Genomic DNA, 16,435 nt, shown 5'->3' on the forward strand with positions numbered 1-16,435 from the left:
ATGGAGATACCTCAATAAAATTAACAATGGATCTGCCTTTTGACTCAGTGATCCCACTTCTGGGAATATATTTGAAGGAACCTAAAGCACTAATTTGAAAGTTTTGTGATTTGTGATTTACAATCACCAAGATATGGAAGCAGCCCAAGTGTCCATCAGTAGATGAGTGGATAAAACAACTGTGGGCTGTAAAAAAGAAAATTTTACCCTTTGCAACAGTATGAATGAACCTGGAGAGTATTATGCTAAGTGAAATAAACCAGGCAGAGAAAGACAAGTAGTGCATGATTTCACTCATATGTGGAATCTAATGAACAAAGTAAACTAACAAGGAAAATGGGGACAGACTCACAGATGGAGAGCAGGATGACAGCTGGAGCGGGAGGCTAGGGGCTAGAGGGATTGAGCAAAAAGGAGAAAGGACTCATGGACATGGACAACAGTGTGGTGATTGCTGGGGGGTGGGGCATGTAAGGGGACGAAATGGTAATGGAAAAAAGATTAAACATAGGATCATAAACAAAATGCTAATGCAAAAGGAAAGGTGATACAACAAATGAGAACATGTGAGATGTAAGAACAACTAAAATGCTTAACTTATGCAATGTTCATAAAATTAATATGAAGATTCTGTTAGAGAATGTGTGTAGAATATGGTCAGACAATTCATAAAATAATAAGTATAGTCAAAAACATAAAATATATTTAATTTTGCCAGAAATTTAATAAATATGAATAAGAAAACACAAATACAGTTACTTGTATTTAAATAAAGACTTAAACTCAATACTTATAAAAAAATAAAAAATAAAAATAAATAAAATAAATAAATAAAAAAATAAAAGGCATAGCATTTTGAAATTATATAGGTTCAATGACAGTTTTAAGTTTGTTCCCTCATTACTTCATATAGCTGTTGAGAAGTTTTCAATAACTTATTTAGTTTATGTTTATTAATGTAGTACTACTACAAATTTAAAAGATCAAAAGAAAAGCATTTAAATCAAAGGTAATCTTTAGCACTTTTCCAAGTGCCAGGCCCCTTTCCTCACTCAATCCTCATCACGATCCTGTTGGTCCTCATTTCCCAGAGGAGGAAGCGGGCGCTCAGAGGAGAACCCTCCCAAGTGTCCGCAGCAGTCAACAGCAGAGCTGAGACTGCAACCCAGAGAATCTTGGCTCCCCACAGATAAAGTCTTGAAAGATGAATCAAAATGCCAACTCTAATTTGTCAAAATGAACAATTTCTTATGTGTACATATATTTATAAAGCAGATCTTAGTACTTAATTCCCACTATGGAAATTGATTCAGCAAGAATTCAAAATTAAAAATTTTTGATTTGCAACTTATATAGTCACAATATGCTAGCCTTTCAAAGTCTAGTTTTAATTTGCAAATATTTCAAATTACTTTTTTAAAATCTTGAAATTTCCAATGATTTAAAATATCTTCTCATTTGTGTGGGAAACAAAATTGAACCTGAGTATTCACTACTGCAAACAAGTGTGCATTACCAGAAGCCAAAGCTATACACCCCATACAAGCCAATGAAATTAATTTTTGTACAGAGTGTAATATTGATAATGGGGAAAATACTTCACATTTAAAATTTCAGGATAAAATAAAAATTCTAAACTTTTCCAAATTGTATTAATTTTTCTGTGCCTGATTATATAAATAATTTTACTGGGAATATACTACAAAAGTTGACATAAAGACAGTGATTTAGAAAAAGGAGGTGAGCAAAATAAAAAGCTTAGCAGGCAGGATGGTGGAAAAACATAAAACACAAGAAAAAGACTATAGCTGGGAATAGAGGAAAGAAAAGGTAAAATAGATTGTTGCATGGAATAAAAATTGTAAGTTCATTTCATTTGTCAACTAAGGTAAATTCTCAAATTTTTGGTTAATGAAACTTCTCAAATTTATTCAAGTATAAAAACAAATTTAAAATCTGGTTTTATTCATGTCCACTTTTAAAATGAAGCAAAGCAGACTTCCAGCCAAGATGGAGGTGTAGGTTGATACACAGTGCCTCCTCGCACAACAAAAATAGGACAACAAACTTAAAAACAAAAACAACCAGAACTGCCAGAAAATCAAACTGTATGGAAGTCCGACAACCAAGCAGTTAAGGACAAAACATTCATCCAGACCTGTAGAAGGGGCGGAGATGGGCAGCTGGGCTGAAAGGACTCTTGGCAGCTGGAGGACCTGGGAGGGCTGCAGCTGGTGGACTGGGAGGTCCCACATTTGTGTGCAGGTAAACTGGGAGGAACAGCTGGAGAGCAAGACAGACTGCACAACCCAGGGTTCCAGCATGAGGAAATAAAGCCTCAAACCTCTGACTGAAAAAACCTGTGGGGTTTGAGGCAGCAGGAGAAACTCCCACCTCACAGGAGAGTTCATTGGAGAGACCCACAGGGTCCTAGAATACACAAACCCACCCACCCAGAAGGGCCCAATTTGCTTGTGGGTAGTGGGGGAAGTGACTGAAAGCTGGCCAAGAGCAGAGCAAGTGGCATTGTTCCCTCTCAGACCCCTCCCACACAAATAGTGCCACAATGCAGCAACGAGGGTTGCCCTGCCCTGGTGAATACCTAAGGTTCCTCCCTTTACTATGTAACAGGCATGCCCAGACAAAAAAAATATGGCCCAAATTAAAGAACGGATAAAAACTCCAAAAACACAACTAAGTGATGAAGACATAGCCAACCTATCAGATGCAGAGTTCAAAACACTGGTAATCAGGATGCTCACAGAAATAGTTGAGTATCGTCAGAAGACAGAGGAAGAAGTGAAGGTTATGAAAAGTGAGATAAAGGAAAATGTACAGGGAACGAACAGTGAAGGGAAGGAAACTGGGACTCAAATCAATGATTTGGACCAGAAGGAAGAAATACACATTCAGCCAGAACAGAATGAAGAAACAAGAATTCAAAAAAATGAGGAGAGACTTAGGAACTTCTGGAACAACTTTAAACATTCCAACATCTGAATCATGGGGGTGCCAGAAAGAGAACAGCAAGAGCAAGAAATTGAAAACTTATTTGAAGATATAATGAAGGAAAACTTCCCCAATCTGGTGAAGGAAATAGACTTCCAGGAAGTCCAGGAAGCTCAGAAAGTCCCAAAGAAGTTGGACCTAAAGAAGCACACACCAAGGCACATCATAATTACATTACCAAGATTAAAGATAAGGAGAAAATCTTGAAAGCATTAAGAGAAAAAAAGACAGCTGCCTACAAAGAAGTTCCCATAAGGCTATCAGCTGATTTCTCAAAAGAAACCTTGCAGGCAAGAAGGGGCTGGAAAGAAGTATTGAAAGTCATGAAAGGGAGGGACCTACATCCAAGATTACTCTACTCAATAAAGCTATCATTTAGAATGGAAGGGCAGATAAAATGCTCCCCAGATAAGGTAAAGTTAAAGGAGTTCATCATCACTAAGCCCTTACTATACGAAATGTTAAAGGGACTTATCTAAGAAAAAGATTAAAATATGAACAGTAAAATGACTACAAACACAACTATCAACAACCAAAGCTAAAAAAAAACCCCCAAAACAAAACAACCCCCCCCCCAACAAACTTAGCTAATGACTAGAACAGGAGCAGAATCCCAGAAATGGAGATCACCGGAGCGTTATCAGTGGGGAGGAGGAGGGGGAGAATGGAAGAAAGGTACAGGGAAGAAGAAGCATAATTTGTAGGTACAAAATAGACAGGGGGGAGTTAGGAATAGTGTAGCATTGGAAACCGCCCTGCCTGGTTTTAGAAGTTGTAACCCCCCATGGCTAAGGCTGAGTGAGAGATCTTGGGACCCTAAGCCACTACGGAGACAAAGCTTATCTCCCTGGCAGGTGCACCACCTCTGCCCACTTTACTTCACCTTGCCTGGCCCCCAGTGGATGACCGGTTAGCCAATGATAGGTAAGATTCCTAAAAGGAGGGATGACCTAAGACAGTCATGGTCATGAGGGGGCCCTCAGGGAAGGACTTGGGGGGCTATAGAAAAAGAGGGTAATGAACCCTTGCCCCTCAGCTTTGACATAGCCTGAGTCCTCATTCTGTCTACAAGAAGTCTCCTAATCTCTTGGCTGCCTTATTTCCCCTGCCCAATTTAAGCCTGAAAGACTGCCTGAGGTGGGTGTGGCCCTGTGCTGGAAAGGGCAGGTTCCCTGGGGAGATCAGGACTGAGAAAGAATGCATAAAATCCTGTGAAACCTGCTTTGCTAATACCCTCAATTTAAATGATAAGGGTCCAAGCATGAAATGAGTTTGTTTCCCCAAGGTTTTATGGCCTTTTAGCTATCTGACCCTGACTCTGAATAAGCCCTCATAGTTCTTTGAATGTTATCTATTGTTTGATTATTGCTGCCTGACAATGATTGATGAGCTTTACATACACTCCCTGTATTCCTATGCAAATAAACCCAATAAAAGCCCACTGAGGAACAGGCTCCTGGCCCTTCTCCTTTGAGAGTTCAGCCACCTTTCCTTCCCAAGCAGATCATGTCTTGGTAGACTTATTTTCTTCTGTGGTGGACAGGGGGCTCTGCAGGCAAAGCTCCCCCACAGTGTAGGAAATGAAGAAGCCAAAGAACTTATATGTATGACCCATGGACATGAACTATAGGGGGGGAATTGCGGGTGGGAGGGGGGTACAGGGAGGAGGGCAATAAAGGGTGGAAAATGGGACAACTGTAATAGGATAATCAATAAAATATATTTAAACAAAGAAAAACTAAAATGAGGCCAAGTAAATTGGAAGATTACTAAAATATGTTTTTCAAAGGGTAATTCACCATAGTAAGCCCACCTAAATTAGTTACTGAAGTACACTTGCTGGCATATTATGAAGCCATTTAACCTATCACTACAGAATGTAAGTATGTGGTATATACTAAGATATTAGTGAAAAATTTTACAAAAAAGATCTTACTATTTTCTTACATTTCAATATAGAGACTGGTTTTAAGCTTTGAATTAGTTCTGTTATTCCTGTCAAAATTTTGATAACCTTAATGAAACTCTTAAACATGCTTACATGCAACCCAGTGAAACTGGAAGATATTCAAAACCAATCTTAATGCCATTTTTGACTATCATCCTTGTGAATATATTCCATTTATTTCCTTTTACTGTATTATCAACTCTAAAAATATTTTTCATTTTTTGTAAGATTTTATTGAAAGGCCTGAGAAAGAAACACCATCGAACCGTTTAAGGCTTAAAAATTCTCCCTGCAGACGCACTGACACGAGAATGCGCTGCTGTGACCGCAGCAGGACAGAGAGCAAACACCGGCATCGCAGACACACTCCAGCTCCAGGGGGCAACGTTGCTTCGCAGACGGTCCCACGGGGAAAGCAAGCTGTGTACCACAAGCAGTCAAACTTTCCTTTCTGGAAGTCCGCTAATTTCTTTAATAACGATTTCCATAGATGATAGTTAATGGAATGCATTATAGGTAGAATAAGTCACATATTCGATACAAGCACTTGGAAGTACCAATTATCAAAAGCCACCTACAAGCAAGGTAGTTCCTGAAAAGAAAAACAGAACAGCAACTTGTTTTATCCAGCTTCTGTACCACTAGTTCATTCTGGCAGCTTTTAGGCCAGTTACATAAGAATTTTCAAAGGCTAAAGACCACAGGATGTATGACTTTTCTACGAAAAATAGTTATTTTATTTCTTTTAAAGAGAAACCTCCAAAGTCTGAAAACTTGAGTTCAAAATTAAATCTCATAATTAAAATAACTTTAAAATAATTCATATACAGTAACACTGTCCAAAAGTTGAGGAGGAAAGGAAACAATGTATAATGAAAAAAAAGTGCCCATTTTGCTCTGAGAAGCAACAAAAAATATTTAAGAAATTTTGTAATGTCCAAAAAAATCCCTTTTCCCCCATTGCCAAAGTAAATATTAAAGCATTTAAAATTAAAGTATATAGAAATATGTTCTTTAAACTTCCTAAATGAGGGCTCCAGTGCTCAAAAGAGAATGTCACCAAGTAGAAGTTTAACTAGAACTTTTAAAAAAAGTTTAAGAGATACATTTCATTTTTCTCCAAAATTGAAAGCAAAAATAAACAAATGTAATATCCTCTAGTAGTTAAAATAATTAAAAGGGAAATAAAAAATATTAAGGCTCATGAATTAAGCTTAGGCTAAAATAGTTCCTCATGAATGTTAAAAACTTTTCTTTTTTAAGAGGATATACTAAACTTGCTGAAACAGAAAGCATGTATTTCAACAGTCCTTGTTTTTGTAGATGAGAAACTCATGTTAATACCCTGTTAATACCCCTCACTTCTTACTTAACAGGGGAAATAATAACTTTGCTGGTTTTAAGCAAGAGAAGTGATATTTCTCCATTTGTTGTTTTTGTAGATGAAAGGCTCATAATGATATGAGGGAGGACCCCAAAGAAACTGGAATTTATTTATAAAAATTCTGTATTTATTCTTATATGTTTAAACTTCAGTCACCTTCAAAGTAGTCTCCATTTGATGCAATACACCTAAGGAGACCGTTTTTCCACTGCTTAGAACAATTTCCGAAATTCTTGATTCTGATCCCTTCTACTGTTTCTGCTGTTTTTATTTTGCATCTGCCACATTGGCCAAAGGTTTCCCTTTCAGGACTTTTTTCATCCAGGGAAACACACAAACAAAAAAATCTCATTTGGGGCAAGATCAGGTGAATAGGGAGGGTGGAGCACAGGGGTCACACTGATTTTGGTCAAAAACTGCTGAACACCCAGCATGGGTGTGGCAGCTGCACTTGTAAATGACGCCTTGAGTCTTCAAAAACAATTCACAGAAGCCAAAGGCAGCCTCTCACAACACAGCCATCTGGCACTGATACAGATGTGTTCCTAGAACACTCATGTAGTGGGGGAAGCCTGTACTACAAAGAGGCCCACTCTCCAGAAGACAATTCCGGGTTTTTTGGGTCCCCCCTCATACAACCCCTAATTTCTCTTTTAAAAGAGGAAATACTTACTTTCCTGCGTTTTGAGCAGGAGAGGTGGTATCTCTTCAGTCCTTGTCCTTGCAGATGAGGGGCTCTTGATGACACCACCCCTCATTTTTTCCCTAAGAGAGGAAATAACAGCTTTGCTGGGTTTTGAGCAATAAGGTGCTATTTTTCCAGTTCTCCTTTTTGTAGATGAGGGGTTCATGATGTTACAACCCTTCATTTCTTTCTTAAGATAGAAAATGCTTTGCTGGCTTTGAGCAGGAGTGGTGGCGGTATTTCTCCAGTCCATGTTCTTGTAGATGAGGGCTCATGAAGTGAAGACCTTCCTTTGTTTGTGATGAGGATACTAACTTCGCTTATTTTTGAGCAGGAAAGGTGATCTATCTCCAGATCTTTACTCTTTTTGTAGATGAGAAGCTCATGATGTTACGACCTGTCATTTCTTCCTTGAAAGAGGAAATACTAACTTTGCTTGCTTTTGTGCAGGAGAGGTGATACAGTTGTTAGTCCTTTTCCTTGTAGACGAGGGGCTTATAATATTACAACCCATTTCTCCCTTGTGAGGAAACTGTAGCTTTGCTGGGTTTTGAATAGGAGAGGTGATGTTTCTCCAGTCATTGTAGACGAGGGGCTCAGCATGTTATAGCCCCTCATTTCTCTTTTAAGATAGGATGGCATTAGTGTGCTGCATATCGGTGACATTATCAGCACTGCTAGACTTTTTTATAGCCACTTTGCATGGGTTTTTGTTTTTACAATATCTGGAAATAGCCTAGGAGAAGAAATCAAATAGAACACAGGTATGTCAAAATTAAAAAAAAAAAAAGACTTTCAGCCTTAAAAAAGAAAATATCATTGAAAACATTGAAAAGTCACACATTCCCATCCTTTTTTTTTTTTTTTTATCCTCACTCGAAGACATTTTTTCATTGCTTTTAGAGAAAAAAGGGAGGGAAGGAGCCAGGGAGGGAGTGGAGAGGGGAGAGAGAGAAACATCAATGTGAGAGAGAAACATTGATTGGCCCACAAGCTGGGCATGTGCCCTGACCAAGAATTGAACCCATGACCCTTCAGTCTACAGGACGATGCCCCAACCAACTGAGACAGATGGGCCGGGGCCGCACTTCATTGTATAAATTTAGTAACTGACTCTTAGGGTAGCTGTGATCTACACTGATAGGTCCTTGGGATTCTACTTTATGCTAATTCTCTAAATGAAGTTTTAGGGGCTCTACTTACATTGCTAGAGCAAAGGGGACCTTAGAATTTTTTAAAGTTCAGGTATTCTCAACAATATCAAAGGCAGGACAGGCTCCTAACAACAATATCATCTGTTGCCTATACACTTGGTTCCTTAAACATAATAAACATATACTTGGGCAAAACCAGTGTTTATTCAGCTACTGAAATTCTATCCAATCTTCATTAGTTATTATGAAACAGTTATATTTCAATAAAGTGCAAGCATGTGCTGTACTTTACTGAAAAGTAGGAAAGGTCTAATGATGGAAGCACTGTAAGGTACTATTTCACTTGCACATTAATCAAGGTAGAAAATGTCTTATTCCAAAGTACCACCAAAGTGTTTGCGAATAATTTTGTTGTATACTCACCAGAAGTCATAAGCCATAGATATTACTTTGTCCCATGAATTTTACAATTTCCATTAAAAACTCATGTACTTTCTTCACCCAATATTTGAAACACATATTATACAATCTAAGTATAGGTCTCTCTGGTTAGCTTTGTCTAATAAACTCATGGGACTTAACTGTGACATGTATATATTGAATGAATTTGCAAACTGAGTTGAGAGTAGTAAGTAGATTATGTTTGTAGATATGATTAGTGATAAAATCATAAGAAATTATTCATATATAGGTTAGAACAGGACAGTTTCTAATAAAAAACTATCAACATATTAAGTTTGATTTAAAATATTCAGAATCATGGTCACAGAATAGATCTATAATTTAAAAAAATATTTTATTTATGTATTTTTAGACAGAGGGGAAGGGAGGGAGAAAGAGAGGGAGAGAAACCTCAATGTGTGGTTGAGCACGTTGTACCCCCACAGGTGTGCGCTCTGACTGGGAGTCAAACTGGTGATACTTTGGTTCACAGGATGGAGCTCAATCCACTGAGCCACACCAGCCAGGGCTATAATTTTCTTATAATGTGGGATTCTTATATAAACCATAAAAGACACTAAAAATACAACATGAAAGGGTTCATAAGTCTTCTTCAGTGTGTTAATCTAAAAAAGCCTTTCATTTTCCTAATCATTGCTTAATATGATTTATCCACAGATGCTGGCTTTGGTGTCTGACAGAAAACTCCACTCAGTGATTCCACAGCCTTACCTCTAGGTTCTGTGCTCTTTCTTTTTGAAGAGGAGCAAATACAATGGGCAGTCCATGGTTCCTTGCTAAGGACCGAAGGTCAAAATAGTATTTGGCATAGACACTGGCAGAAACGTTAAGACGAAACTCTAGTAGATCTAAAAAATGCCTTTCCATCTCGTTCCTGGGGAAGAAAAAAGGACAAAACTAACACAGGACAATTTTAGTCAACTTGGCTATTTTCATACAAGATCAGGTGCGTTTATGGTGGTACGGCCATAGACAACTTGGCTATTTTCAAAATTATCATTCTAAGCTACCAGGATGGCTCTGAATTTTGTTTTGAAACAAATAAAGCCTACATAACTGTCCTAATTCACTGATGTTCAAATAAGCAAACAAAGCACAGCTATTTGTGGTCCTTTCTGCATCCCAGCAGACTGAGTTTGGGACAAGAGGGAGGAAGGGTGTCTCTCTTGTGCCCTTGGGGCTCATTCTTCAGAGTCCCACTAGTGCAGCTGAATGGTCCACACTCCTTGTTCACTCGCAAGGCCTTACCATACTGATCAAATGAAAGGAATGATGCACCTGTTTGTTAGCTCTGAAGAACTGGCAGACATTTTCACTAGGCTGGTAACAGGAAGGGGCTTACTGAAGTAGAGAATGTGACAGCAAAAGGAGTCTGCACATCGCCACAGCAACAAATGGATCCATTGAAAGCCACCACTCTGAGGGAGAAAACTTTTGAGGCAACAAAAGTTCATCTCTAATAAATAAAGAAATAAATATGCCACTTCCAATAGCAAAGGAAACCCCTCCCCTGCCCCAGTGCGTGGGGCTAATGTCAAAGAGCATAATGCAAGTTTCTTTTCACCTTAATCTTACTGGAGTGAGAAACTGTCACTATGACAGAGCTGAATACACTTTTAGAACGTGGAAGGCAGAAAGATCAAAGATAGATATCTCAGCTGGACTAAACCTACTTCACGATATGACCTCTGTCTGATAGAGCACTGGACTCAAACGCTGCTTCTCCCATGTTGGGAATGCAGTCCCGAGATGCCTAGCACCGCTGCCCTTTGCCAGAACAGGAGGGGAACATTCCCTCATGGGGCGAGTTCAGCAAAGTGGGAAAGGAAACTTCGGAGCAGTCCTTTGCTGTGTCACCATACTGCCATCACTGGCCGAGTGGGTAAACAAATTAAAATCAGAGTAAATTGTACTACTCCCACAGTCATCCCATTCACAGAGTTAATAAAATGATAAATACCTTGACCAAACGAGGGAGGCTTATTTTCTAACATATTTGATCTGTTAGTTCTAAAGTTTTAATAATTTATCCACTGGATGGGTCAACAGAGGCTTGACCTTCTTTCTGTACAGAGAGCAGTCAGAATCAGAGCAGAGACAAGGTGCGCCCATTTGCTGAACTTCAAACTGACTGACCCTACTTCCAAACTTCATTTCCTGTTCATATGGCCATAAGTCTATAGAAATGTAAATCCTGATGCTTTGATAATCAGCTAATCAAGACTTAATATACTACAGGAATAAATGCATTACTATCCCTATATATTGTCTTCACTAATGCATGTTAATTGTGAAGAAATACAGTACCTTGATAGGATTAGCATGTGTATTAACAGAGGTTAATCATGGAAGAAAAGCATTATGCCTACCGATTAAGCAACATCTGTTTTTGTTGTTTTTTTCTATGGCTAGATGGCTGACCAGCATACCATTTACAGGTGCAGCAAATTTTGTGAATAGCAGCTACTCAGTTTAACTAATTCTTTTGAAGGGGAATAATATTCCAAAAATATGCATAGATGTTGGAAAAGTTTGAAGAAAAAGCTGATAGAAACCAATTTTTCAATTTAGACTCAAAGCGAGAACATGGTACCAATGTATTCTAAACACAGTTGTAATGCCTTCCAATTTCCAAAGACCATAAACAAAAGCAGCCTATTATAAACAGAGCCCCTGGTGTTTCTCTGTTCACACACAGAAAGCATTCTTTACAACTAGTCTTCCTGAAGGTGGACACGGATACCCTTGCCCCTGGAGCTCACACCTGTGCAAACCCACACATTTCCCTGCATGGTCTCTGATGATATAACTAGGACTAGAGCCCCAGCCAGCTTAGTTGCCAGTTTTGAGAAAATTTCAGCTGCCATCCTAGCCGGGCTAGTGTTTGTGAGTACGAATTACCTTCCTCCAGGGGACCAGTTTGAAGACTGATGACAATGGTGTCAAAGTCTCTTTACCTTCTGCAACTTCCAAAAGTACTTCCGTTGGTTTTAAATTTATAATTTGCTGTCACACTATTTGCGAAGATGGCTACCCACAATATCACCACAACTACTCAGTTTACACTATTATCAAAGTGGGCATTTTTACCAAAAACCACTTTGATGGCCACTGATAATCCCTGGCCCCTTCTCTTAGCCACAAGCGTCCTCACTTTAGTTGTAAATGTGCATTTTGGTTATGCTGAATGAGTCTTATCTGAAGTAATTAGCAAAGATAACAGAAACAAACGTTTGCCACTGCCTGCCATCATCTCAATTTTCCCACACTGTTCAATATGATCAGGAGGTGTGTGGTCCTGTGATACAGCATCTGTACACTGCATTGTGTGTGGGCCACCCAAAGTCAAATCTTCGTTCATTACCATATATTTGACCCCCTCTACACAAAGACATTTTCACTGTCAAGCAGGCACTTTGAGTCTGTGGGAAATACCTTTTTGGCTCATCCTAACCCCCACCCTCAGGCCCTTCACAGTGGTTAACGTAGCCACATCGACAGCCTTCATTAAGTTTGGTGTTTCACTCCCACGTTCGTGTGCCAGCTCTGAGGAGCACCCTCATGATTAACCTGCGGCTCCCACAAAGCACTGCTGTAGTTGCTGAGTGCCCCTAAAAATTCTCGGACAGGATGGGCACTGGGAGATGCCCAGTGATGCTTCTCTGACTGCCTGAGAGGTAGGAACTTCCTAAATCATCAGACCTATTTTTAAAAGCAATGCTCTCTAAAAAGCAGGAGAAGAGCACAGAGATCTTAAACCTTTATATGTGGCTAATTTTCTATCATGGTTTCTTTTACAACAGAACTTCCGATAACAAGGAAGAAAAGGTCAGTAAAAGCAAACATACAGTGTGTGACTCAGGTTTAAGCTAATAACCCCCTCGACAGTCATGAGGCCCTAAGACCATAACAGTGGCCAAATATCTATTTCAAAGGCCGGATGTATGCTCCTTAAAAATGGACTGGAGACAACAGAAAAATGTTGGATGGGATCCAAAATGGTGGCAAAGTAGGTAAAAGTTACAGTCACCTCTTCCCAGGACCAAACTGGAATTACAACTAAAATACAGAAAAAATCCATCTGAATAACCAATTGAACACTAGCTGAACAGAAGTCTTATCACCAAGGATTACAAAGAAGCCACACTGAGATTGGTAGGAAGGGTGGAGATCCCAAAAGGACTGGCCCTCCTCCCATGTGCTGTGGCTGAGAATACAGAGGGATATCTCAGCTGCAAAGGCCCCCTCTTAAAAAAGAAGTGTCTCAGTCCCACCCTGGGCTCTGCAGCCCAGAGCACCTGGCTGTTTTTATTACAGTGGTCTTCTAGCAAAGTTTGATATCAGGAATTGTGATACCTCCAAAGTTACTCTTATTTCTCAAGATGGTTGAAGAAATTTGGAGTCTATTTATGGTTTCATATAAATTTTTGGAATATTTGTTCTAGATCTGTGAAATATACCATTGGTATTTTAATAGGATTTGTGTTGAATCTATAGATTTGCTTTGTATATTATGGACATTTTAATGATGTTAATTCTCCCATCCATGAACATGGTATATGCTTCCACTTATGTATCTTCTTATACATCTTTCTTCAGTGTCCTATAGCTTTCCAAGAAGAGGTCTTTTACCTCCTTGGTTAAAATTACTCCTAGGTATCTTATTTTTTTGTTGCAAAAGTAAATGGGATTTTTTTTAGCTTCTGTTTCTGATAGTTCATTATTGGTGTGTAGAAATGTCATTGATTTTTGAGTATTGATTTTGTATCTTGCTACATTGCCGAATTCATTTATTCAGTGTAGTAGTTTTTTGGTGGAGCCTATAGGGTTTTCTATGTGCAATATGATGTCATCTGTGAATAATTACAGTTTTATTTCCTCCTATCCAATTTGGATGCCTTTTATTTCTTCTCTTGTCTGATTGCTGTGGCTAGGACTTCCAATACCATGTTGAATGAGACTGGCAAAAGTGACACCCTTGTTGTGTTCCTGACCTTAAGGGAAATGATTTTAGATTTTGCTCATTGAGCATGATGTTGGCTGTAGGCATTTTGTATATGGCCTTTATTATGTTCTCTCTATTCACATTTTGCTGAGAGTTTTTATCATACATGGCTGCTGGATTTTATCAAATGCTTTTTCTGCATCTATTGATGTATCATGATTTTTATCTTTCACTTTGTTTATGTGATGTATCACATTTATTGATTTGCTAATATAGTAACAACCTTATATCCCCAGGATAAATCCCAGTTGATCATTGTTTATGATCTTTTTAATGCATTGCTGGATCAGATTTGCTAATATTTTGTTGAGGATTTTAGCATCTATGTTAACCAGGGATATTGACCTGTAGTTTTCTTTCTTTGTTGTGTCTTTACCTGACTTTGGAGTTAGGAGAATACCGGCATCATAAAAAGAGCTTGAAGATCTTCCCTCTTGAATATTTGGAATAGTTTGAGAAAGATAAGTATTAGTTCTTTGAATGTGTGGTAAAATTTGCCTGTGAAGCCATCTGGCCCAGGACTTCTGTTTGCTGAGTGATTTTTTTATTACTGCTTCAGTTTCATTAGTTGTTATCAGTCTATTTAGGTTTTCTGTTTCTTCCTGAGACATATTTGGATGATTGTATGTTTCTTGAAATTTATTCATTTTGTCCAGGTTATCCAATTTTTGGCATATAGTTGTCCATAGTATTTTCTTACAATCCTTTGTGTTTTTGTGGTATCAGTTTTTACTTCTCCCCTTCCATTTCTGATTTTTAAAATTTGCCTTCTCTCTCCTTTTTCTTGATGAGTCTGGTTAAAAGTTTGTCAATTTTGTTTATCTTCTCAGAGAACCAGTTCCTGGACTCATTGACCTTTTGAATTGTTTTTTTTTTTTAGTCTCTATGCCATATATCTCCACTCTGACCTTGATTATTTCCTTCCTTCTACTCACCCTGGGCGTTGTTTGTTGTTGTTTTTCTAGTTCTTTTAGGTGTGGGTTTAGATTGTCGATATTTTTCTGTCTTCTTGAGGTAGCCCTGTAATGCTACGGACTTCCCTCTCAGGACTGCTTTCGCTGTGTCCTATACGTTTTGGGTTGTTGTGTGTTTATTTTTATTTGTTCCAGGTCCTTTTTGATTTCTTCTTTGATCTCGTTGGTGACCCCCTCATTATTTAATGACATGCTATTTAGCCTCCATATATTTGAGTATTTTTGAGTTTTTTAATTGAGGTTAGTTTCTAGTTTCATGCCATTGTGATCCAAGGAAGTGCTTAATATTATTTCCATTTTCTTTAATTTGTTAATACTTATTTTTTGTCTGAACATATGGTCAGTCATTGAGAATGATCCAAGTATACTTGAGAAGAATGTGTATTCTGTTGCTTTGGGATGAAATGCTTTGTAAATTTCACTTAAATCAATTCAATTTAGTGTGTCATTTAAGGTCACTGTTTCCTTGTTGAGTTTTTTGTCTGGAAGATCTATCCAATGATCTTAACACCCCAATGGCAATGGGGTATTAAAATCCCCGACAATGAATCTATTGCTGTTGATCTCTTGCTTAAAGCCCATCAAGATTTTCTCGATATATTTAGGTGCTCTTATATTGGGTGCATATATGTCTACAATGGTTATATCCTCTTGTTGGTTTTATTCCTTTAGTATTTCTCTGTCTCTTGTCATGGCTTTGGTTTTGAAGTCTTTTGTCAGATATATGATATTGTTACCTCAGCTTTTTTGTGTGTGTGTGTGTGTGGAATATTTTTTCCATCACTTCACTTTCAGCCTGTGTAAATCATTTTTCTGAGGTGGGTCTCTTGTAGACAGCTTATAACATGGGTCATGTTTTCTTATCCATTCAGCTACCGTTTGTCTTTTGACTGGACCATTTTATCCATTTACATTTAAAGTTATTATTCATAGGTAATTCATTGCCATTTTATTGATTTATACCTATGTTTCTCTCTCTCTATTTCTTCTTCTTAAAGCAATGTCTTTTTCAATTCCAGTTTGATGTTAATGAAGTCTTCCAGCCTTTTGTTTGTTTGTTTGATTTTTTGGCCTGGGAAGCTCTTTATTTTGCCTTCAATTTTAAATGATGGCCTTGCTGTATAGAGTGGTCTTGATTGTAGGTCCTTGCTTTTCATTATGTTGAATATCTCATGCCAACAAGGCCCTTCATCTTGAAGTGTTTCTGTAGAGAAATCAGCTGACAGACTTATTGGAACTCCCTTGTAGGTAACTGACTGTTTCTCTCTTGCTGCCTTTATGATTCTCTTTGTCTTCAAACTTTGTCATTTTCATTATGATGTGTCTTGGTGGGGGTCTCTTTGGGTTCATCTTGATTGGGACTCTCTGGGTTTCCTGAACTTGTGTGACTTTTTCTCACCAGGTTAAGGAAGTTTTCTGTTATTATTTTCAAACAGGTTGTCTGTCCCTTGCTCACTTTATTCTCCTTCTAGTATCCCTATGATGATGATGATGTTACATTTCACGTTGCTCCAAAGTTCCCTTAAACCATGTTCATTCTTTTTAAGTCATTTTCTCTTTGTTGTTCTGATTGGGTGTTTTTTTCTACCTTGTCTTCCAATCACCAATTCGATCTTCTGCTTCATCTAGCCTGCTCTTAATTCTTTCTAGTGTGTTCTTCATTTCAGATATTGCATTCTTCATTTACTGGTTCTTATTCATAGTTTCTATGTCCTTATTCATGTTATATAGTTCCCAATAAGTTCCTTGTTCTCATGAATTCCCTTGAGCTTTCTTATAACCATTACATTGAACACTATGTCTGATCATTTCCT

The 16,435-nt window shown here is 38.2% G+C and overlaps 1 protein-coding gene across 2 annotated transcripts in view; it reads right to left on the reverse strand.

Moving 5' to 3' along the window:
• Positions 1 to 7,651: 7,651 nt before the first annotated feature.
• Positions 7,652 to 16,435, reverse strand: part of LOC112318563 (cyclin-Y-like protein 1) — a 41,394-nt gene continuing 32,610 nt past the window's right edge. For both annotated transcript variants that reach the window (XM_024575806.2, XM_024575802.2), the window contains 2 exons: positions 9,354 to 9,516; positions 7,652 to 7,762 (listed from right to left, as the gene is read on the reverse strand). In XM_024575806.2, coding sequence (XP_024431574.2) covers positions 7,652 to 7,762; positions 9,354 to 9,516 — 274 coding nt within the window. The remainder of the gene's footprint in view (positions 7,763 to 9,353; positions 9,517 to 16,435) is intronic.

Source organism: Desmodus rotundus, chromosome 4 (genome assembly GCF_022682495.2).
Source record: "Desmodus rotundus isolate HL8 chromosome 4, HLdesRot8A.1, whole genome shotgun sequence".
Lineage (NCBI taxonomy): Eukaryota > Metazoa > Chordata > Mammalia > Chiroptera > Phyllostomidae > Desmodus > Desmodus rotundus.